General features: G+C 39.5%; 1 protein-coding gene across 7 annotated transcripts in view; it reads right to left on the reverse strand.

Moving 5' to 3' along the window:
* Positions 1–24,356, reverse strand: part of FNDC3A (fibronectin type III domain containing 3A) — a 127,115-nt gene that overhangs the window by 49,598 nt on the left and 53,161 nt on the right. For 6 of the 7 annotated variants that reach the window (XM_037375914.1, XM_037375910.1, XM_037375916.1 and 3 more), the window contains 2 exons: positions 7,176–7,252; positions 2,311–2,548 (listed from right to left, as the gene is read on the reverse strand). In XM_037375914.1, coding sequence (XP_037231811.1) covers positions 2,311–2,548; positions 7,176–7,252 — 315 coding nt within the window. Of the gene's footprint in view, positions 1–2,310; positions 2,549–7,175; positions 7,253–12,071; positions 12,120–24,356 lie in introns of those variants that run through there. The other variant, XM_037375915.1, reaches the window with a different exon arrangement.

Raw genomic sequence — 24,356 nt, forward strand, 5'->3', positions numbered from 1 at the left:
TCTTAAAATGTTTCTATAATCTTCCTTGAGCTGTACGCTACATGGTAAAGTCAGCACACTACTGTATTACATGGGAAGAGGTTTGCTCTAATGCTGAATAAAAAATACAGAAGTTTTAAGTTTTGGAATGCAACTAGAGCCCAATTACTCGACTGGTGCTTCAGCAGAAATCAACAGGGAAAAACCCCACAAAAGCACAGTGCAACTGAAAGACATGAGAAGACTGAAGATAGTATGGCTAGGTCTTCTAGTACACTGTATCTGTACACAGCAACCAGAGGTATTGCTGCAGTATCACCAAAGTCCCATCTCTAAGTCTGAACATGGTTTTGGTAAAAAGTCAGTAGCAGACTAATAAAACTTAAACTGCAGATTTGTGAACTTTTCTATCCCATTCTAAGGTTTTTATCCATTTCACCTTTATGCTGCTCGTAACAGCTTACTGACTCAAGACTTTAAAACAGTGTACCACATGGAACCAGCTCCTTCCTCAGTGTAACGCTATCAATGACAAATGAGGAAAGCTTTCAAAAAAATACATCCTTCAAAATCAGCATAGAATTTGTGTATTTTGAGGTAAGCTGGATTACTTGGTCTGAAGAATGAAGTGCATTATTTGTTACTTCTTATGTGCTAGGAAGTATAGAAAACAAGATCAAATAAAAACATCCTTGCAAGAAGGATAGAAGTCACAAAACTAAAGAGCTTTCCAGTTTCTGTTTTTTTTGTGTGTCAGCTTAGTTCCCAGAAAATTTGGCAAAGGACTACTAGATAAGCTGCGACCATTTAGAAATCTGATTTTCACTACCATTAAAAATTTAGGAACTCTTGTAGAGAACTACCATGCTCTAGAGTGCTTCTGGGTTTGTTTTTTTCCCTTAAATTCAGATTCCTCATACAGGAGCGTAACTGTGGGCTTTACTTCTGAAGGCCATAGCCAGCGTCAATGGTCCAGAATTAAATACAAAATCTGTTACAAATATGTAACAAATTACAGCATCCCTAATCCTCTCCCTAAATCCAAGGACATCTTACACATATATTTAAAACAAAGCAAAACCAAACAATCCCATTTTATCAACATTTTTTTGCATTAGCAGTTTAGCAAATTACCACTGAATTCATATTTAAAGGGATATAACCTAGCAGCAGAAATCTAAAAAAATCTTATTCCATTAAGAACTACCCTTTATCTTTTATGCATTTAATTATCATACTCCAACGTCTCAATTTAGCAAACTAGAAGCAAACAACTGCCGGCTACAGGAAACCAAGAAATTAGTAAAACTATAAATAAGCACTCGAAGAATATCTAATTATGTACTGTTACCAAAGTAGTGTGAGAAAGAAATGAAGTACAACTTAAGAATACAGAAACACTAAGAATTCCATGAAGATCAAGACATCAGTATATCCTTATCTGACAGCTTTGTAAATCACAAGTATTTAAGCACAGTAACTAGCTGGCAGATATTTTTAGATGATTTTAGTAGTATCATAGAATGCTGAAATCTACACATATGCAGTGACATGACAAAGCTGTGTTTAATCTACTCCTCCACAGCTTCCAAATTCTTCCTCTAAAAACAGCAACCTGGTGTTGCTCTCTGGAAGTTTTTCAAGGTCAGCATCCACCTTATAACATAAGTTTATCTAAAGAAAATCAAGTCTACCAGAAATGTAAATATTATCTAACAACATAACCAGAGTTAGTACACACATACACTTTGGCACTAAAATGTATTAAAGGCAGACGTCAATAGCACTACCAAAGACAGCTTCAACTACAGTTTGAGTTTAGGTTGGTGGCACCTGATTATTCAAACTGCACTTCAATATGGACATTGGACTAAATGCATACAGTTTTATAAAAAATAGAACACTTTTTTTTTCAGAATCAATACTAAGACCTCTTGTTTCATGCTTCAAACAGGATACTTGCAAGATATGAGATCTCAGAACAGTACTCAGGTATGGATTTAAACACTGAAACTCAGGGGAAGGCATCAGCATCACTACAAACACTTCGTGCACTGCTTTCCTGGGCAAACCTATAACTGATACACATAAAAAATAATATGCATGTTTAATGGATCACTGAACTGACAAGTCTAATTTATTAAAATAACTTTTTGTGGGATAATAAGCTTCAGTAAACAAAAATGGTATCCTCATAAAACTTTTTGTATAGCTCTCATTCAAGCTGTAAGTCTTGCTTGATAAAGCCTGTATATCAGCATAACAGATGATGGAAAAGAGTACAGCATTATTTCCTTTCATAGAACTTGCAATATTCAATAAGCTACTTACCCAGCTCCCCATATACTTGTGAGGTGTGATACTGTGGAATGTACTGCGTTGCCATGTCACTAGCTCCGGTCACAGGTGAGTATATATGACGTGGTGGAGGGGGTATCATGGCTGGAAGTGGAAGGAAGCCAGGCAGTGGGGGATGCGGAGGCCTGTGTATCACTGCGTGACCACCAGGATGAAATTCTGGAGCCTGAGGAACCACCACAACCCTTCGAACTCCGTTATCCTCAATAACCTGTACAATGAGAGAAACCACACAACAGAAGAGAAATGACAGTCTGAAAGGTATGTTTCTACAGATACTTAAACAATACCAGGAATAGTAACACCCTTCACTTTGAGAAAAGGAAAACAGGAGAGCATAAGAAAAAAAAGACAGGACAATGAAAGGGCTACCTCATTAAGTGTATTAACTGCAACAATGGCATTAACTTCTCAGTGTGAAAGGGAAAAATACTGTTAAAAAAATCTGACTGTAACATCTTATAAGCAACCAGTTATACTTACAGCATAAGCCCAGCTTCTTCCCAGGGTCCTGTTTCCACCCTTAGTCACACTGCTTGTATGCTACACTATGTGTGTTCTGTATGTTCTACAGTGCAACGACTACCTTGGTCCCTAAAAGTGATGTGGTGGGTGGACAGACCTCACTCCGCATAAATGGTGAGAGGAAAGGCACAAGAGTCAGGTCTTTGCTCTGTGCCCAAGGCAGTCCACCAACACTACCCCAGGAGGCACTTGCCATACTGCACCTGCAGGCATGCAGCAGCCATCATCTGCATCAAACTGTTAAAGCAAAAACCTAGCAGGATGGTGGCCAGCCCTCTCAAGACTCCTTCACAACTCAAGGTAGTTTTTATAAGGAATTTTTTCTTCCTTTTCTTCCCTCACCTGTTAAAACGTCTTGCACCCTGAAGGAAGCCACATGCTACTTGGAAAACAGGGCAGGGGCCTTTGCAGCCACCTTTGCCAGACTCTAGTGTGCAAAGAGGCTTGTGCAAAGATGGCAAGCGGGAGATGTGACAAGACAGCGTTCGTCCGAGGGACCCGAGCGCAGCCCTTAGCAATGTTACCAGAAGTTCAAAGAAACAAATGCAGCATATGCAATCCCATGATGAGAGTAACTGTGATCACGTAAGATGTATGGAGCTGAGGCATGCTGTGCACAGTACATGCAGCATGTCTGGGGTCTGTAGCGTGTAGGGGTCTGGTGGAGAGCAGGCACGAAGGCATGTACTGTAGAAAGTGCTGAAGCAGATAATGCTCTTTCACAGAATGAGGGCCATCATCAACTGGACCAGAACCAGCGGTCTCTCCCTGAAGCACATCACAGACAGGGAAGACTGCCATCATTATCCTCTCTAGATGTTTGTATCATTAGTGGCAAATTCACAAAAATACATGACTGCTGGGAATATCCAGAGATGATCTTGGCATAATTTGACTATTACGCATCATGCTGTCACTAACTTTAGTGTCTGGGATGCCAATTAATAAATTGTTTTCCACTTCCTAGCAAAATGCTGTAAAGTAGTGCCACAGCAGGGACTGTAATACAAGGTTTTGGATGAAACATTTACCTAGAAAACAGGGAAAAGAACAGAATCTGGAATGTCATGGCTACATTCAGAAGCAGAGGGCAAGGCAACCCTATGACATTAAGTTTTCACTGACATTTGAAACGAGGTAGGGACATATACATGTACACCAATGAGTAACCCAGTACAACAGGAGCAAATCAACAGATCAAAGCACTTGGTGCCAAGCTGCTTTCAACACAATCTGGAATGGAGTTTCTGCTTTTGTTTTCTCCGACAGCAATCTAATTTGTACACCCCAAAATTATCCTGCTAGCTTAACGAATGCAAGGTAAGGGAGGCTGGTCTAGGAAATTGTTTCAAAACATCACTGCTGTAGTGAGAAAGACAGTATGTGGACACAGCTGTATGCTCCTGGTGTAACAGCAAAATGAAGATTCTAGGCATATGAATAACATTCAGAAGCCATAGAAGTATGTGCACAATGGAGCTGATCCCCCCTTACTTACCTAATAGAGAGCCAGAAATTAATATAAATAATCCAAGTGAACACAGCTTTAACACACCTACATACCGTGTGACTTTAAAAAATGGGTTGACTATTTTCAGTGTACAGAAACTGTCCCTTGTTGGGACAGAACAACCACTCTTATAGTCTGTGCAACCATAGCTGTGTGGTGTCCTAAAGGGAGGATATATTAACAGCAGTAAATATAATTAAAACTTCTGCTGTCCAATGAAATTCTCTAAACACTGAAATGTAGTTTTAATTAAGTCCTTTTTGCTTACAAAAAAAAACCCAACCTGCAATTTATCATGATTTTATAAGCAGATTCAGATTATGTAGGAAGCAGCTTTTATTAAAAAAAACAGACTACTTAGTTTACAATGTATTTGTTTTCTTGGGTCTGCTAGTAGCCTAAGTAACTCAAAAATATTCATAGCAGCAGGGACATTAATAGTGTAAAATGAAGAGTCTGGCAAGTCTGTAACTGTGCCCCTAAATCAAACATGAATTCAATGTTAGGCCTCTACCAGGCAGCTACACAGCTAAAAACCCTCCAAAAAGCAGTAAGAGATCATGACAATCATAAAATTTTAAGTTAAAAAAGTAAACAAGCTATCTATTATCCTAATTATGCTAGCAAAACATGCAGTTCTGGCATAGGCCTGTTTGGTTGAGTGAGCCAAACAAACATCACTAGAAAACTCACTACAGACAGGGAATATAGACAGCTTAGAGGATGAATGAAGATGTGCTTTCAGAGATTTACAACTAGAGTTCCAAAAGAAGAGGAAGGGAAAAGGAAATCAACTTATGAACTGCTTTTTATTTATGTGATATAAGAAGAATAAATATGCTTTATTCTGTAGTTATCCCCTACTTCTAATAGAGGACAGTACGCTGTATCACTGCCAAACAGGAACTGAAGCAAGCAGATGCGTAACAGAACTAAATGAAAATGGATAGACAAAAGATGGTTATGCTGAAGGTGTTCTTTCAGACTGATGGCTTTAGACATTTAGCTGGTTTCTAATTTCTCTCAAGATACATCTGCAGTTGCTGTCATTTAAAAATTTACTACGGCTGAAGAAACCACAGAAGTTCCTTGGCTGGGATTGCATTAAATCTGGGATAACTCTTAGCTCAATAGTGTTAAGACCTTCCTGTTTGCAAGACTACTATCAAATCTCGCTTGTAACAGGAGCTTCCACCATAAACCTCAATGGCTGGTATGTTTTGTCAACAGTAAATACTTCGGAAGTCTTATAAACTACAGGTTTCCCTGGACTATGATACTTTTCCTCAGATGAAAACAGCAGACATGAGCTCATTCCACCTGTACTCTGAGCTGGAGAGATGTGAGGCACCTTCAGTTCAAAAGTCAGAGAGGTGTGTTAGCACACCACCTGCTTGCCCTAACAAGCTCCAAGGAAAGGCTAACAAGCCTGCCTCAGCAAGGCCCAGTCCTTCAGCCTGTCTGCTGCAAGCGGTCCTTGAAGGATAAATTCATTTTATAAATATTATTCAGATTGGCACAGGTTACCCAACTTTTTAAACATTAAGTACTTCATCAACTGAGATTAAGTACTCAAGAAATACGGTAAAATTCAGAATCTCGCTTATGTCAAAAATTCTTTTGGTTCTTTAAAAATGAATTCTAATAGGAATCAAGACTTTTTACTATGACCTAAAGCTAAATGGACTTTTATGATTATTTTTAATTAATTTTTCTTCTGCTTGTTTGGGAATTCAACTATGGAGGATACACGAATCAACTTATGAGCCAACTTTCAACAGAGGAAACTTAGAACCACATGGTATTAGACTGCCCAAGCCAGTAGTTTTTTCTTTTGCTAGAGGACAATTTTTTAATGCCATTCAGATAATTAGTCCAACATCTGCTAGACACTGTGGGTTTTCTGGTTGCATTTTATGTGTTGTAGTCTCTTCTCAGTATACACCATGGGATGCATGCTGAGTCAGAAGTAGGCTGGTCACAACAACAGAATTTAATGAGATGTTCTTTTAAGTTCTTTCTCAAGATGTACATCATGGAGAGAGCTATTCATCTGCTCTAACTTCCAGGTTGACCTACTAACCCTTAGACTTGTTCTATAGCTGAGGGAAAGAGATACCACCTAGAAGGTCACACCCTCTCATTATAATACAAATGTCAAAAATAGCCAAGAGGAATCACCCTTTTAATCTATTTTAAATGCTGGCCAGGTAATCTAGCTCACATTTAATTTTCAGACATCTAAATTAGGAATCGCACAGCAGTGAGAAAACGAGAGGCCCATTTTCAGATAAGCTGTGGAAACATGTATTATATGGTAATTTATTCCCAATGGACAGCTGACATTTTTTCCATCCTGTTTGCTACACTTTTTCTAATGGACCTGTTTTTACTCCTTACCTGCAGGGAACTTCCCAGACATGAACTATGTACATATATAAAATTATATCAGCAGAAAGAGAAAACATCTGCTAACACAGAAATCAGCACAGGTCCTGCACAATGAGCTATCTGGGTCATGATTGTATTTTATATTCAAAGGACATCTAGTACATTGGCATCCTGAACTCAGTAAGGAACTGGGCTTGTATTGTCAGGTAAGCAGTAAACACATAACTAAACAGACACATACACAGCATGAGAAGTCTCCCATCACAGAGATACTATGGGACATGTCTCCTTACTTGCTTGCTTGACCACAGTGACTCTGAAACTTGACACATAAATTTACTGAATTAGCTATTATGGTTCTACTCCCATAATCTGCATCAAAATAAAGTAAAAATGAAATGAAGGGACATACCTGTGGGGCATATCCAGGAGGCACATAAATAGTAGGCACTGAACCATTTGGGGACATCATTGGAACCTGAGCAGGACCTAAATGGGTTACAGAAATACTCAGTACAGCACCATATAATCATTTGACAAAGTTGAAAGAACATACTGAACTGCAATATCTCTGTGAAAAATATTCAAAATAACATGGATAAACAAAGGCAACAAACTGTACAGATAAAATTATAGCAAAGGGCACTCTTGGAAAAAAACACCAGAAATGAAACTACAATAATCCACCAGCTGTATTTCTCCCTTCTCTGTCAGTAAGCTCACAGAAGAGCTTATGTAAAAACTTAAGAGGTAACAATTCAAAAGAAGTATCCCAAGATGGAAAGACAACAAAAGAGACTTTAAAACATAAACAAAACAAAAAAATATTTGAAACAAATTGCTGAAACCAGATAGTATTTAGTTAAGAGTTGTAAAGAAAATTACAGAATTGCTGCTCTATTATTATAGTCTTATCACCTGAAGTAGTCTCAGTCCCACAGGAGTGGCAAACACAACACTGACTTAAGGTCCCAGGGGAAAGCCAGTGTATTACAAACCAGTAAGTCTACTCCTACTAATGGGAAAAGCTGTGATACCCTGATGATCCTTCTAGCATGCAAACCAGAAAGAACAGAGTTCGTAGACACTTAGATAAGTATGACACAATGGGAATGTGTTAAGGTGGCATTTGTGGATGAAGTAATGCCTGGAAAATCTGATACCTTCAAAAAACAAAGGGATGCTGTCACATACCTGGATTTTCCAAAAGCTTTTCACAATCTCTCTCAAAGACTCTTAAAGAAGTAATGCTGTCTTCAGTTAAAAAGGGAAAAGGGCTTTTAGTGAATAACTAACTAACTGGCTGGAGAACAGGAAACAAAGAGAAGTAAATGATCAGCTTTCTAAGTGCCTAGAGTGACCATCGGAGTCCCATGGGCACACAAAGAACCTGTTCAATGTATTAGCAAACTGGAAAAGGAAATGGACAGCGAGGTAACAAATTTTTGGTATGCTCTCAGAAAGCTAGTAGAAAAATCTCACAGTACTCAATGACCAACTGATAAAAAAGCAGCAGAAATACTGCTGGTAAGTACCAAGTAATGTACCTGGACAAAACTAGTATTTATTTACAGTGATAAGCCATAAATTAGCTATAAACAAACACACTATGAAGTTACTAATATATTTCTAAGGAAGTATCAGCCAAGCGTTGGTCAGTGGCATTTGCAGAAAGAAAAAGAACATTAAAAATCGTTACTAACAGAACAGAGAACAAGCAGAAAACATTATGCTATGGTATAAATCCACGCTGTACCTCAATACTTTTGAGCGCTATGTTTGTCTCCACCTTTCAAAAAGAACACACAGACCTAGAAAATGACCCAAAAAAAAGTTTACAGGCTTTTCTCCTGTTTATCAGAAAAAAAATCAAAGACACCAGGATACTTCCACCTGAAGATAGTTAAAAAACAAAAGGGCTGGCAGCAGAGGAATAGTAAAAGACCTATTAAAAAAACCAAACTGCCTAAAAATGGAAAGATAGATCATTTTCAGTTTCTCATGTGCAAGGACCAGAGATATTAAATCACCAGGTCAAAGATCTAAAGCTGACCAAGGAATTTCTCATTCCTCTTCAAACACACAGCTGTGTAACACACTGCTGCTTTAAGAACATTGTGGAAACCAAAGGTTAGTTTCAGGAGAAATTAAACACACTGCAAGAGGTAATCCATTAAGAGCTGTAAAAAACAAGTATTACTTTTGGTTCAGAAAGCTAGAAACAAGAAAGCTATTTCTGTGTGCCTGCCCTGTTCTTATGCTCTCCCCCTTAGTATTTGATACCAAGCCTCTATCAGAGCAAGCATGCTGGCACAGGCTTCAAGAGGGAGAGACTACAGATATTCTTAGATTCCTGTATTCAAAAATACATAAGGCAATATTTGCTGAAGTTTAATTATCAAAGAAAAACTGAAACACAATATAATCTGACCAGGCTTTGTGGCAAGTGCATAAGGTTGGGATTCAGATACTCCAAGCTACATCCTCTACATTTCCAATTCAGTGTAGTGATGCTAACCAAAGCACCAATCCAACTCTTAGTGAAATTTCTGTAATGCTTCTGAAAAGGGAATTCACAGTTACATGTTAATGTTTTATAAACTCAGTTAAGATCTGCAAATGGAAAGTACTAAGTAAATGCGAAGTGCAGCATATAAGATTAGCATACATCATTTTGGTAAGTATTACCTTGACAGAAAAGGAAAGACAACTGTCCAAATGCCAAGAGCAGAGAACCAGAACAAAAAGCATTCTTTAAAAAAGTAGCATGTAATCCAACTTGATTACACGTACTATAGGGACTTATTTAGAATTAAGATATGGAAGTTTTGAAATCTACTACCTAAAAAAATCACATCTTTATTATTGACATTTTAACCTACAACTGGGGGAGAGGCTGAAGAGACTTTTTAAATAATAAGGCCTTAATTAAAAGATTAACTGAACTGTGTAACAGCAAAAAATATAACGACTACAGTAAGCTATAAATTGAGAACCAAACGTTCTTCAGGTCTTTTTGCTCAGCTGAAACTCAAAAATATTTCAGTGAAAGTTTCTCCCCGAGTATGAAGTACTAAAAAGAAATGGAAGTAAAAAAGATGTGAATGAGAAGCTGAAAAAGTGCTTCAAAGCATTAGCTTACAATAAATTAAAAAATGTCAACAGTAACGGGAGCATATTTATTGTAAGCTACCATTCAACCAAATCTCAGTTTACATTCTTACGTAAGAACACAGCTTGTATCTTGTATTGCTTACATGTAGTTTTTCCATAATGAATACAAAACATTGTGACTTTTAGTAAACTCACAATTTTGAACTATATAAGGTTCAGGTAAATTGAGAACTAAGACTTCAGTTACTTGAACTTTTTACAGCAAACTCAATGTCCTTGGGGGATGAAGGAACTCTAATATGAACAGCCTGTTTCTTTGTGGACTGGTGGATATTTCTGTCTGGCTTTTTTGTTTTGTTTTGCTTTAAATATCTAAAGAACAATCTTTTTCAAGTTTACTTATTTAGTGCTTTTAATCTAACAAACAAAAAAATCCCTACCCCAGTTATCTACGATCCAGTACAAAGGTTGATCCACAAAGCCATTATCAGTATACCCATAACGTGGCAGTCACAAAAATAAAACACATAAAGGCAATGTATGAACCTAAAAAACTACTGCAATGTTAGAACAGAGTCAAATTAGTAGTCTGAAAACTCACATTCCATCTTTAGCACTTTGAAGTTCCAGAATTAATGAAAATATATTAAAGATCTAAGGGTGAACTCCAATTTACTTCTGATTAGATTTTCAAGTGGCTGCGGAGTGAAGTTAGATTGCAGAGGAACAATCAAGAAAACAGAAAGCATGGGAAAAAAGTTGGCAGACTTTATGTATTTTAATGAAAGCACCATTTTTACAGTGAAATTATCGATTTCTTGGCAGAAAGCATATTACTACCTGCAAAAATTTTTAAAAAACCCAAGCTTTCCTGTAAAGGTAAAATGCTGTAAAACAGTGTAAAAGCAGATTATTTTTTTTTTCCTTTTAGAAACAACTACTGTGAAGATCTTGTTCTATTTCAGTGAAATACACTGCAAGAGGAATTTTCATGCTTTTAGGTATCGCTACACAGGTCCATGACAAAGCCGGTGTGTTTTACCCTGAAGTGAGACCGATTGTAAAGAACCAGCCAACAGCAGCATCAGGAAATTTGTGTTAAGCAAACAACTAGTTGTCTATATTGCACACAAATGGAAGTGACTTAATCCAAACCACTGTATTATGGATGTTGATGGCTTTTGTAAGAGAAGGTCTCAAACCTTTTATATACGTTCAGGTATACAAGTTCTCTTATGTAAGAAGTGGAAAAGCAGCATTGTGGGAGAGAGAACAAACATTGCAACATTTTGTTTTATTCTTCAAAAATGACTCATCAAACACAGGAGAGGTTTACTAAACTCAACTGAACCCAAGAAACAGCTGTTTCACCACACTTTGTTTATTATTGTCCTGAAATCTGCTATTTCGCTGCTATGAAAGGGAAAACTTGCCTTTAGGTAAGCACTGTGTCCTAAGTTAAAAAAAAATAAAATATAACAACTCAAGGCGCCTATCAAAGATCACACAAAACGTAGAACACGTGTCCTGAAAGAGGAAATACGTTAAAAAAATTTCCCAGCAACGGAGGAATACCTCCCCTTCACCAGCAGCAGCTTAACTTCTCCAACACGTTTATTTGAGCAGCCTGTAAAAACCTCGTCATGCTTCATTACGGGCACCATACACGTGCAGCATAATCAACAGCACTGCACGCTCGCTAGAACCGTGACAAACCGATCTAAACATAGCAACACCTGAACATTTGAGGATGCCGCCACCGCCTGCCCGGCATCCAGCATGGCTCCATTTTCAGTCGCTCATAAAAGGGCCTGGGCGGCGGTGACCACCCCGCGCTCCCGGCGCAGAGCAGCGCTCGCCGGCCGCCTGCGTGAGCCCATGCTCTTCCGGGGCAGTCACCGCCCACAGCCCGCTCCCGTAACGCCCGGGCTGGCCACGGCCTGCCAGGGCTGCCCGCTCCCGGCGCGGCTCCGGGCCCGCCCGGCCCCCGGCACGGCCGGCCCCCCTCCGGGCCCGCGCACCGCCCCCGGCGGGGTCGGCAGCGGTCGGGTTCCCCACATCTTTCTCCAGCCACCTCAGCTCTCCCCCATCCGCCGCCGCCGCACGAGCGCCAGCCGCGGGGGCCGCCTGCAGCGCCGCGCCCTGCTTTTGTGTTCCACCGCGGCGGCCGAGCCGGGCAGCCGGGAGACCTTACCGCTCATTTCGGGCTGCGCTGCGCCCGGGCCGGGCCGAGCGGGCGGGCGGGCGGCTGCTCCCGGCGCGCCGCGGCAGGCGGGGCGGGGCTGGGCGGCTCGCTCAGGTGCGCGGCTGCCCGCTCCGCCCCGCACCGCCGCTCCGCCCTGCCCGCGCCGGGCCGCGGCCGGCAGCCAGACCAGCGGCCAGCCCGGCGAGGAAGGCTCCCGTTAGCCGTCCCGCAGGACTCCTGTGCTCTCTCTTTTTTACTGTAGCCTACCGATTGGCGTTGGCTGGTGCGATGCGAGTTCTTCAGTTGAAAGCTTTTACGTTAATTAGCATAATTAAGCTATAAAGGATTACTTCAGCCAGATCCTTCTGTAGGATTTACCTGTGTAGCTGAACTGCTAATCAGCTTATACCTAAGAAAAGAGGTGTACAGACAGACCTGGCTGCAAACACACACTTTCTGGCATCCATCACATTTGGAGAGCTGCAATGACTTTCATACTAATCCGCGTGGATACTGCGGCTCATGAACGCTGCTATACTTAGCATTAGTCTAATGTGAACAGCGATGAATCACTGTTATCCCCAGGAGGAAACAGCATTCAGGATTTACTGCAGCGCATTAGGTTAACTATGGCTCTATAACCGAACACCCACACTTTGACATCACACAAGCGATGATATGCATCACTGACGCAAGCACTGACAGGATCAAACACAAAGGCCACGGCAGCTGAAACAATAGAGTGCACAGCTGACGTAGCAGCACGGCCCTCCAACACCACCAGGCTGCAGCAAATCAATAGTCCCAGATGCCACAAATAGTTGCACCACTCTGTCTTTTACATAATGGCTAAGACTTCAAAGTTTTATTTTGGGCTCCCAGCAGCTACAATTAATTACAAAGGCCAGTAACAACAGTCACAATTGGTCTACATTTGGTTTGTAAGCCGTGCCTGGGAAATACTTCCAAACTAGTACTTTAGGTTAAAGGGCGCTAAAACATTGTCACAAAGCATCAGCAGCTTTACATTGACTAGGTGCAATGTAATCAAAGCAAGTACTAACAAAGAAAAGCAAACGCAAGACTTACTGTTAGGCCTGAGCTGGGGCAGTGGCACAAGAAGGAACAGTGAACACTGCAGGGACACAGGCCATCAGAAGACTTCAGTTTTCAGTACTGTCAGTTTAGCATATTCCTTCCGCTCTAAATTAACCTTGACAAACAATTCCTTCCCCCATCCATGCACTTTTGCCACAAAGGCTGGGAAATGGCAACTGACAATGCAGCAACATCCATTTACAGGTATTAATTGGCTACAAAAATCTATCAGTAGACTGCAAGCTGGCAAACGCAAGCAAAAGCTGAAGGTAAAATGTTCACATAGTTCCTTTCAAAAGCAGGGGGGAAAAAAGTATCAGTTTCATCCATAGAGGCTTTGGAATAATGGATAAAAGAGCAGAAAGCTATGAAGCCTAACTACAGTTATTTCTAAAGATTACATCCTGAGGAGATCCTGATCTTTCCCATGAAACCATACATACACTTTTGAGGGGTGGGGGGCGGGGGGAAGGACATGAAATCCCTTCTCATAGGCAAAGTGCAGAGATGACAGGTTCCTGTAACACTTTATCGTTAATACAGCTATCAGTTTTCTTTTATAATGGCCTCACATACTTTCAAAGGAAAAAGGTGACAATGGTTTCTATGTTCAGATGTTAAATGTACTTACATTTCACCTGTTTCTAAACAAAGACCACAGTGCAATTTTGTGATTAAAAAAAGACTGCAAGTCCATGCCTTTGCACGGTGCAAACCACAACACAAAGTTACACTTTGGAGCTTGCAGAAGGATTTTAGTTCTTTTGAGATACTCCAACAATAAAGTTTTCATATATTCTTTCTGAAGCAACTGTGTCGCACAGGAATTGACTCCATCCTACTTTGTTAAAAAAAGTACCAATGAATCAAAGATATTAATGTGGAAATACAACACAGACTTTGTACTGTGCAGCCTAGATTGTTAAATTGTTCTGTTTTGTTTGCTGTTTTAGGTTTAGACTTAGGGCAATTGTTTAGTAACTATGTGGAAGAGTTATGTCAAAAAATTGTTCTCTCTCCCTCATAGTCTTCCAATTTAAATATCAGGTGAACCATAAATCATTGCAATTCAAAGGGAGTCAAATATGACACACTATTCTTAACACAGATACCTTGACAAAAATGTTTTTATTCTTAGCAGGAAAAATAATCTGCACTCATTCTAATCTAACTGCACTGCGTATTTGCTTTGCTTTTTCCTCAAGGAGAGCCTAAATACCTAGCACTTAAGCTGAGCAGTACTGATCCGCAACTTTTTCAGACTAATATTAATTATTTGTATATACTGGTTAATCATGCTCCACTTGATTGACAACATTCAGGATAAACTGCAATTTAATCATCCAACAGTTGTTACCACTAGAATTCGTAGTTTTTCCGAAATGTATTTTTTATTCATAACAGTTGTTACCACCCCTCCACCCCTCACCCCCATATAACACTGTAACACTGCAGCAGACTGGGAAGTTAAAAAGTTAAAGCACTTCTACTGATAGCTACTCTACTTGTGGTTAAGCGTCAAACAGCCTAAGTGAGTCTCCACAGCTGGCAGTTCTTGGTGCGTAGACAGTGGCTTCTACAAAAGAGCATGTTGATTCAGAGAAGTGAGATCTTGGAAGGAACAAGCATTAACCTCAACTCCCTGCCCACCCCCACCCCCTACCCCCCCCAGCTGTGCTAAAAAATGAAATTACGTAGTATAATTACTTGTAAAGGCCTTTTCAGTATCATTATCTTCAACTTACGACACTAATGAAGTTGGTTTTTCTGTGCATGCTTACCTGGCTACATTGATTTGAAACTAGAGTGCAAAATTATCTGGCATGTTCTGCTGTCTCAGAACTGGCATTCAGAGAAGCTCCCCGCCCTCTTGTGAAAATTTCTTAGTATTTTGCCCCAAATTATTATACACAGACATATGGGTGTGCATATATACCTATGTACAGATTATGACTTGAATATGACATGTTGAATATTACTTATGTAAATGTATTTATATACATTTATAATGTATATAAATACATATATGTAAAATGATGTATTGATTAAGAAAATCAATAGCATACATATAAATGCTGAAACAATTTTACCAAATTCTAGGGTAAGTATTTTAAAACCATGGATGAAAATACATAAAAGACTGTGGATATAATAAAATCCTGTTTGTGCAAACTGTGACTGAGTATTATGACACATAGTGTCAGAAAGTCAAGCAAGAAATTAATACCAGAAAAAACTGCCAAAAGAAAATTCAGTGCCCAACTCAGATTCTTATTTCTATCCAAGGCAGATACCTCTAAAGATGTACTGCTCTGAGTCCCTGGAATCTACTAGTATTGTGTACTCTAATGTGAAAACCTCTGAGTTGTCTAGGCTTCAAGCTAATTATATAAACAAATACAATGCAGATTCAGATGTCCATTTAAAATAAAACCAAAGTAGAACAAAAATTATTATTATCATAAGCAGCTGAAGTCCTTCTAGTATCTAAAATAAATACCACACATATTCTTCTTCAAAGGGACCAATTTGGGAGTGGTCATTCCTAACTGGAAGACATAAAACTAAATTAGGAGGACATGGGGTGTCTCAGCTTTCCAGGAACCCCATAATCCAGGATTCTACGTGATTCAGCAGAAAGAGAGGAAACTAGGTAAATCTAGAATGACATTGGCTCCACAACTAGAGTACCTCCAGGGTGCAAAACCAGGGCTAAATATTGTTCTTAAAGGTAAAAGGTTAATGAAAACTGCTGATTTATTAAAAAAAAACACAAACCAACAAACAACCCCAAACCCTCACACGGAACAGATCTGTCCCACAGAAGTTTTACTCTCTTAGATGCAATTCTTGCATTAGGTGAGTGAGTTTGCTGTTCTGGTCAGATGAAAAGGTCTTCTGTAACAATGCAAAGAAATGGAAAGAGAATACAGTCCTACAGGACTTCCTTTCTTCACACTCACTACATAAAATTATTTTTATGTCTGTATTAGAGGTGTTCATTTAAATCTACCAACACCGACATGCAGTTTCACAAACAAAATGTTCAAATGTAGGTTTCTAAGCTATGAAATACATTTTGAAGTAACACTATTACACAGTTATCATGAGTGAAGAAAACACTCCCCAAAGCTGACAATTCAAAAGGTGACATTTGATAATGCAAAATCCTTCTGTTATGACACAAACTGTAGGGAACAAGCCTGAAGCAAATTACACAATCACTGCACAACAAAAATGAGACATAAGGCCAAACTGAAAACTGATGTTACACACCTTACACTTTGCAGCATCTAAGGCAAACACTTGGCTTCAGCGGGGTGATTCACTGGCTACCTCCAGAGTACAACACTGTGCTTCTGCACTTTTATCAGGGAGCCACCTCATACCAAATGACACAAACCATTAAGCACACACAGCATGCCCTCAAGTGGGTACCTGGTTCGGGCTTGCTCTAGTCACTCTTCTGTCCAATTTCAGTAGAGTACATGAAGTTTTCTGAGAGTAGATTCCTACTGTCGGGAAAAGGTCTTCTGTTCAATTAGCAGGTAGGCTAAATTCTTGCTATGCTCAAGCAGATTAACCCCACAGCTTGCTCCTGTCTAGGAGAGTGCTATGAACACCACACTATGGAATAATCTGGGTCAGCTCTGTTGAAGAGAGGCCACTAGAAACCAGAAAGCAACACACTAAGCTCCTGTCCCTGCTAGAGTCATTTAACTCCTTTAATCCATGAGTTTCTAAATGGAAAATACAGAGCTAGCCTTTAAAATAGGAACCAGAACCCAGGAGTTCACCTAAATCATACAGCAGTCCCCAATACATCAACAGAAGATGGCAGATTGCCTTCCCGTGTAGTTTCCCCTCTAGAATATTTTCTTTTTTTGAGGTGAAAACGCCCATCTCCCAAAAATGACACTGAGAAAAGCCTAAACTCCAATACCCTGAAGCCTCATGGCTAGGGGACTCTGCTGGAAACGGGGAGGTACAGGTTCAGATTATGTGGTACATTCAAAGAGCTAAAAACCTCAGATGTCAGTTCTGGGCAAGTGCGTTAACCTATTTCCTGCTGCTGTTACCATTTGCATTTGGGGATAAACAATATAACCCAAGTAAACAAACAGCCTTTCTTTTTGAAGAGAGAGAAACGTAACATTTATATACTGTCTCTATAGAGTCTCTGCTCTGGCATGTCTTTGATGTCTGGCTTCTGGCTGTCCCACTGCAGCCTCATGTTCTGTTCAATTACAGGTATGTAGAGGATTCCATGGTCAAAACAGGAGAAGCAATGATTGAGTCAATGTGCTTGCTCGGATTATGTCATAATTCAGTGGGTGACCTGGGCTGCATCTGAGACTTCTGCAGCTAAAAGCTTCTGAAGCTAGAATGAAGGTGGAATTCAAACACCCCGAGCATGATGCCTTGTGATTATAGTTCATTTCACAGACGTACTTTTCTTCTGTCTTTTCACCAGTAACAAGACAAGCCTATGAATCCAGCTACAATAGGAGATGCTCCGAAGACAGTGAAAATGGAAGTTTGACTGAAAAATTATAGCTCTTGAAAATTCTTAACATTGCAACTGACATGATAAATATTTAAACATTTAGATTAAGACTTCTGATTTTTCTAATGAGTTAAGGTCAACACACAAGAATTTTCAGGTTCAAAAAGCTTTGCAGAAAGTTTGGTCCCAAAATCATTAGCCTACAATCAGGGTACATATAAAAAAGAACATTCTCAGTCAGACAACATAGAAAGGCACCATGCTTAATACCAACACTGGCAGCCTCTTCTGTAGTGAAATGTTTCTACTATCATACAGATCACTAAACACCCTCAACCAACTCCTACTGCAAACCTCACGTTTTACCATTGAAAACGATTCAAAAGGGTTTTTCAGGATCTGTGTTAGCTTAAAAAAAATTGTCACAGGCTAACTAATAAAGACTTTTAAGAACGTTATTTAAATCTTTCAAACTTGTTTTAGCTTTTAAAATTTAAAACACCCAAAAGATCAAATTTTATGTGACAAGGGTTCCTTGATTCTCCACAATAAACTCTACAGATCACTTCAACAAGGAATCGTTTTCTCTAAATCTCAAGCAAATTACCACACAGGGAAAGTATGTAAGCTCAAACATTAAGAGCATCTATGACAAAGGTTGTTGTTGATAAAAAGCTTTCAACAATGTTAATAAATATGTATTATCAGAAAGAAAGTATCTGATAAAGCAGTAAGCAGGGACCAGACACAAAGATAAGCCTATGCCATTGCAGTGCTGTCTTCAAATTCAATTTGCTCTGTAACCAAATACATTTTAGAAAGTAACGTACCCACTGCTTCAGCAGCCAAAACGTACTCAGAGCCAGAAAGAACTATGAAAGGAATCTACTTACCTGTGCCAAATAAAGAGGCCAGGAATGAAATGACTAACCTGGCTCAGACGTACAAAAGTTGTCATTCCAAACCAGAACAAGGAAAAGACACAGGCATATGGTGGAGCTCCTTACCATACATTATGTATGGATCAATATATCCCTCTACTAAGGAGCTGAGACAAGAAAATTGCTTAATGGCTGGAAAGTAAACATGTCCTTCGTGCAGAGACCTTTTTAGTACTTCACTACTGTCTGGAGGCAGGAGATCTAAATTTTCTGCTGCTGGACTGTCAGGGCTCAAGGACTGGAACAGACCTCATGAATCAAGTCTATTTGCCTGCATTTGCAGCTTCATTCCTCTCCTCCATTATCATACATCAAGATCCATCATAGACGGATTCTACATAAAAGCATCAGGACCAATTTTAGTTGGTTCTTTTACCCATACATTTCCCACTGGAGTGCTGTTCTAGATGTAGCCAGGAGGTTTCTTGTAATTAGATAAAAATTATTCACAACCATTTGACATCCAACTGGGCTCTAAACCAGCTCTGGCATTAACTATTACATTTTTTTTTACATGATTTTTTTTTTTAAGTCCCTGTTGTTTACTTACCTAACAAAACTCATTTTTAGCCAAACCAACCAAGCTCTTCTACTCTCCTTTTATAAAATAGGCTCCTTATTCTCTTGAATTTCCTAATAGCTCTTTTCTACAACACCTGAAATTAGTTTCATTTCATCTTTTGTAAACATGAATTAGCAAATTACAGAATCCTGTAAAATGCTACTAAACAACCCAAGCTGTACTAGCAACAACTGCCCTGATGCATTTTATGATCACGGTAACCTTTACAGATACATTATATTGGAGATACTACTTATCTTGTGAGTCAAATAGCTTGCCTGCTTCTTCCTCCTCCTTATCAAGTTTCAAGTGAAGAGATCCCCATTTATTATTTATTAATCTTATGCACAGCCTTGCATTGTGTATAATTGCATCTCACTCAGTTCAGGGGTACCATTCAAACAACGCTCCTTTAGACAGTTAATGCATGTTCTCGTTGATTTTTTACCACTTCTGGAATACAGATTTCTCATTGGTTGTTTGGATGATTAGCTTTGCTGAAATGCCAAGTATTTCTGGAATATCTTGATAGCTGAAAGATACCCGAGTGCATTGCTTACTGAGTGATTAAGAAGGGATATATTTACATTCAAAGCTAGGCATGCATCATGCTTTAGCATTCAGCCCCTTCCTAGTTCATCCACAACTTAGAACCTTAAAAAAAAGAAAATTAGTAAGGTTATATTGATTCTGCTGAAGCTCTTTAGAGATAGAGATCAAAAACATTCTGTACCATGCTTTGAATTTTGCAGCATAGAGACAACATGCAGGTATCTGGCCTCAAGACTCCACTGCATACCTGCAATTCTTGACACCTGCATTCTCCAGTCCTTCTATTTATTTCCCACTGGCTTTCATATCCTCCAAAGCTATATCCTATATAGATATACCCTTGTGTGACAGTCAGCCTCTTTTTCTGTGTGGCATGTTCCCAGAAACTTCAGACCTCTGTTCAGCTCTCTGAAGCTGCACAGAAACGTTTACCTGCGAACATACTGCTTGTCCAGACCCAGCAACACAATGCCACCATACAACATGATCCAGCAACATACATTTACATGCTTCTGAACAGAACCCGAATCCCAACACCCTTCTATTTAACTGTTGTCACCAACATGAGACTAGATTCTTTCCCATCAAAAATAATGGATCTGTTTTTCAGATTAGAGGACAAGGCTCAGTAACTGGGGGGAAAAAAAAAAAGTGACACCACACTGAAATTCTATGAACATAGCAAACAGTTGGAATGCTATTATTGGCAAATCTGTGCTCTGGGTGGTATTTTAAAGACCTGACAGAGGATGAACTGGGGAAACAACCTACAGATAAAGCTGTGGGGGCATAAGAATAAAATTCCTGGTCTAGTATGTGTCATACCTCTGCTGGAAAGGAACATAATGAAACTTGAGAGTGTATATATAGCTGCAATTAACAGAAAAGATAGGGTATTTCCAAGGTACATTTTCCTGCTTTTTATGCAGTCTTTCTTTGTATACAAATTAGAAGGGTGCAGTAAGCATAAAACCACACCTTTTACAAATCTTTTATTGAAAAGTCTACATACACATCATGTCAGATTTAGAACCTGTGTAGAAAAGCACCGTTCTAACAAACACGGGCCAGAAGTCCACAGTAAAAAGTCATCAAAACATCAATAATCAATCTCAAAAACCTCGTGCTTGCTAGTCCTCTTGTATCCAGCAGTACAAGTCAGGGAAGTGAGTGGAAGTCAGGCTTACACTAGCCAACCCCTCTGTGTCACTGTTGAGTATTTGCTGATACCCATTTTCATTTTTCAGCTCTCTTAGGAAGTGATTTTTAAAAATCATTCATGCTGGAAGAACGCTAACTGGTTCCAGTTGCTCAGACTGCCCTTGTAACTTTCTAAATACTTTCACTTATTGGTGCATTGCTTAGTCACCAGATACTCCTCAAAATTGCACTGCCAGTAGTGTCACACTAAATCAGAAGTAGTCACTCTGCTTTTGACCACTTACGATCCAATTCAGAAAAAAAATTGTTTAAGGAAAACCAAAAAGTTTAGCTTCCTGAATTCCCAAACTCATCTTGGCCTTTAGGCACTCCAAGGATCTGCCGCCTGCAAGGCAGCTTTATTTGTATGTACTCTCTTTTGAAAAATAAGAGTAGGAAGTCAGATGAGATTTCAGATTTAATTGAATTTAAAAGCTAGATAAGATTCAACTTACTTTTTAAAAAATCTAACGAAACAATTTTGTCCCTGATCACAAAATATATGGAAAGCATAACAAAAAGTAAGAATAAATGCTAACTTTTGTATGTTTCATACAATTTTCTAAACCTGCCTGCTTCTTAAAGAGTTTCACTGAGATGTCTCTTGGCTGCATAAACCATAACAGCTAGCGCTGTCAAGAATGGTGCCTTTCAGAGCTCAACCTCTTCAAGGCTAAAGCAGCTGAGGATGTGATGTAACACAGCAACACACCACTCACACGCTGTCTTTGGAGAGACTATCTTAAACACAACTTATGGGGAAAACAGAGAAAGGCTGACAACTCCCTGTAGACACATCTTTCTCCTTCTATCTGTCATCTTCAGCTTACTTTCTGATTCTTGGAAGAGAAGGCTGCAGTATCATTAAATTACAGCTCCTGGACCTAACGGTTCTTTCCATGCCCTCTTCCTGGGAATTTGTTTTCACCTGCTATAGTTGTTTGGTTTGGTTTTTTGGTTTTTGGAATTGGCTTGCTAAAGCTGTGTTTTACAAGTAGGGCTTTCCCTATTTTAGGACTTTGACTCAGCCCCATGGTCCTGTTGTGGTCTTTGTTCAGCACAGTCCTCCTATTTTAAATGCCCTGTCTGTATCTCATAAGATTTTTCTAGGGTTGTTGCAATACTTCATAACAAAGAGGTCATCACGAGGAATACTCACTGTTCTACTCACAGTAATTTACTCACATCTTGTTGAAACTTGAATTCCATATTAAGTCCTTTTAAGAATTATTAATGAAGCAATAATAAAGACTATTGGTTTGGCATTTATAGTCCTTGTTGCAGCTCACCTTTTGGTTGTCACGGAAGGCACATCCATTCTACCTTTGAATACAACTGTCAAGATCATCCAAGGGAAACCCAATATACACGGTGTTCATGAAGATGGCCCATATGTAGAACACCAAAGGGAAAGGATAAGTGAAACTGCTGGTGAATGGCCTACTGAAAAAAAAATTGACAACAGGCACAGGAGATGAACCATATGCTCACAGAATAGCTGATTAATCAAAAGGGAAGGAAGGTGCAGTCAGCTTCTCTAGCAGCGCTAATACTCAGGACCCATCTACAAGTTACAGGGTGCTGTACAGCCATTTGAAAAAAATCTGAGGCTCTTTCGATGGTGGTGTCCTGGGGCACCTGCTCCAGACAACTGCATTTTCTAGAAGAACTGGAAAGCCCTTTGCACTGTGAAGCTTCTCTTTCTCAAAAAGAAAATAAGAACAGCACTGTGGATAGCTGTATTTAAGACCGGTGAATCTGGCTCTTCCAACCTTGAAACTCCATGTAAATTACACTGTTTCTTAATGGCTTTAAGTGGCTGAACATAGTTTGTAATTGGTCTTTAACTCACATTACACAGTAGCTGTTTATATTGCTGCACAGCTAGTCTATGTGTTTGTAATGACCTTGCTAGCTTTCTCCTCTTCTTCCTTTCCCTCACTTGGATAATGAACTGCTTTAGATGTAAAACAGATTGCTGCATGTCTGCAAAAGGAAGAAGGGGAGGCGAAGTTATATTACCGTGGTTTTAATGAAGTTGAAGAGTGTCATGATCATGTAAGTCATGCAAGCTGACAAAATCTCAGCCATTTAACAGACAGTCAAAAAAAGACAACTGTAATCATTTACTATTAATAACACATACACAGCCATATCTATCAAGCCATGCGCTGCTGAATCATCCATTAGAAAAAAAAGAAAAACTAAGAACAGGATAAAAAAAATCCCTGTATTCAAAGTTGCAACATTCAGTTAGATATTATATTCTGGCAAGAAAAGTGTACCTGGACCCACGTGTACAACACAGTAGCCTTGCACAGATGAAAATGAAGGAAAGGAAGACTAATATCCTGGTCTCTTCCTGTCGCTACCTTGGTGCTCTGTCTGCACCACAGCCGCGGAGGCACAGCAACGTCAGGCCCTGTAAGCTGCTGGCATGGCTGTGGCAGCCTGGGTGTGCATGGGGAGCTTGCTCCATCTTGAGGAACTTGTGGAAAAACAATGGCTGGGAATGCTGCTCCACAGCCACGACGACAAAGACTTCGGTTTCCTTCCCTGTCCATCTGCCACCCTTCACATGCCTGACGGTGATCCACGAGATAAGGCAGCCACGGCTACTTTTTGGAGTACAACTAGAACAAGAGTAATTAATTCAAAGCTATTAATTCCTTAACAGTAATTTTTTATAGAAGCCTGAATACTTTCACAGCTACAGCTATACATCAAGGTTGTAGTAATACAACTTGAATCTCACAAGGTAGAACTAAAAGAAATTTCCTGGGGTCTCATTTAACAATCTGCAGCATTTTCCAACAGATGACACACCGGCATGTATTCATCCTGTACATGTGGTGAAAAAGGATCTAACAAAAGAAGTACTTTATGCACAAAGTTCTAGCCTTTCCATTTTTTTGAAACCCAGTTCCAATTCTACTTAAGAATAGGTTTCTATAAAACAAAAGCACTATTTGTTTTAAAGAATCAGATAATTAAATTTCAAACCTTCTATTTAATAAAATAAGTTAGCATGTTTTCATAGCATGAAACTTCATTATTTCAATCAACCAGATTGCATCCAATACAGAAAACGTTACCAGCATAAGTTATTCTAAATTTTAGGATATTAAGTGAAAATTCTAAGTAGAATCTTTTTTCAAACTCCTCTTCCTGCATCTCTGATTTAGCTCAAACTGATTACTTACACTAGAAACCAAGAAGAGATCTTACACAAGTTCCCCCCCACACCACCACCCCTGTAAAGCAAGTAATACAGGGCTATTTCTTTCCCGTCAACAGCATAGTCAGGGACAAAATCTGATGAACTTGACTGCAGTGCCAGGGGATACCAGACACAAACCTGCCAAGCTTAACATGCTTCATACAAGACTCATCCAACTGATTCCAGACTCAGTCCACAGCAGCACCTGAATCTC

Source organism: Falco rusticolus, chromosome 2, assembly GCF_015220075.1.
Source record: "Falco rusticolus isolate bFalRus1 chromosome 2, bFalRus1.pri, whole genome shotgun sequence".
Taxonomy (NCBI): domain Eukaryota; kingdom Metazoa; phylum Chordata; class Aves; order Falconiformes; family Falconidae; genus Falco; species Falco rusticolus.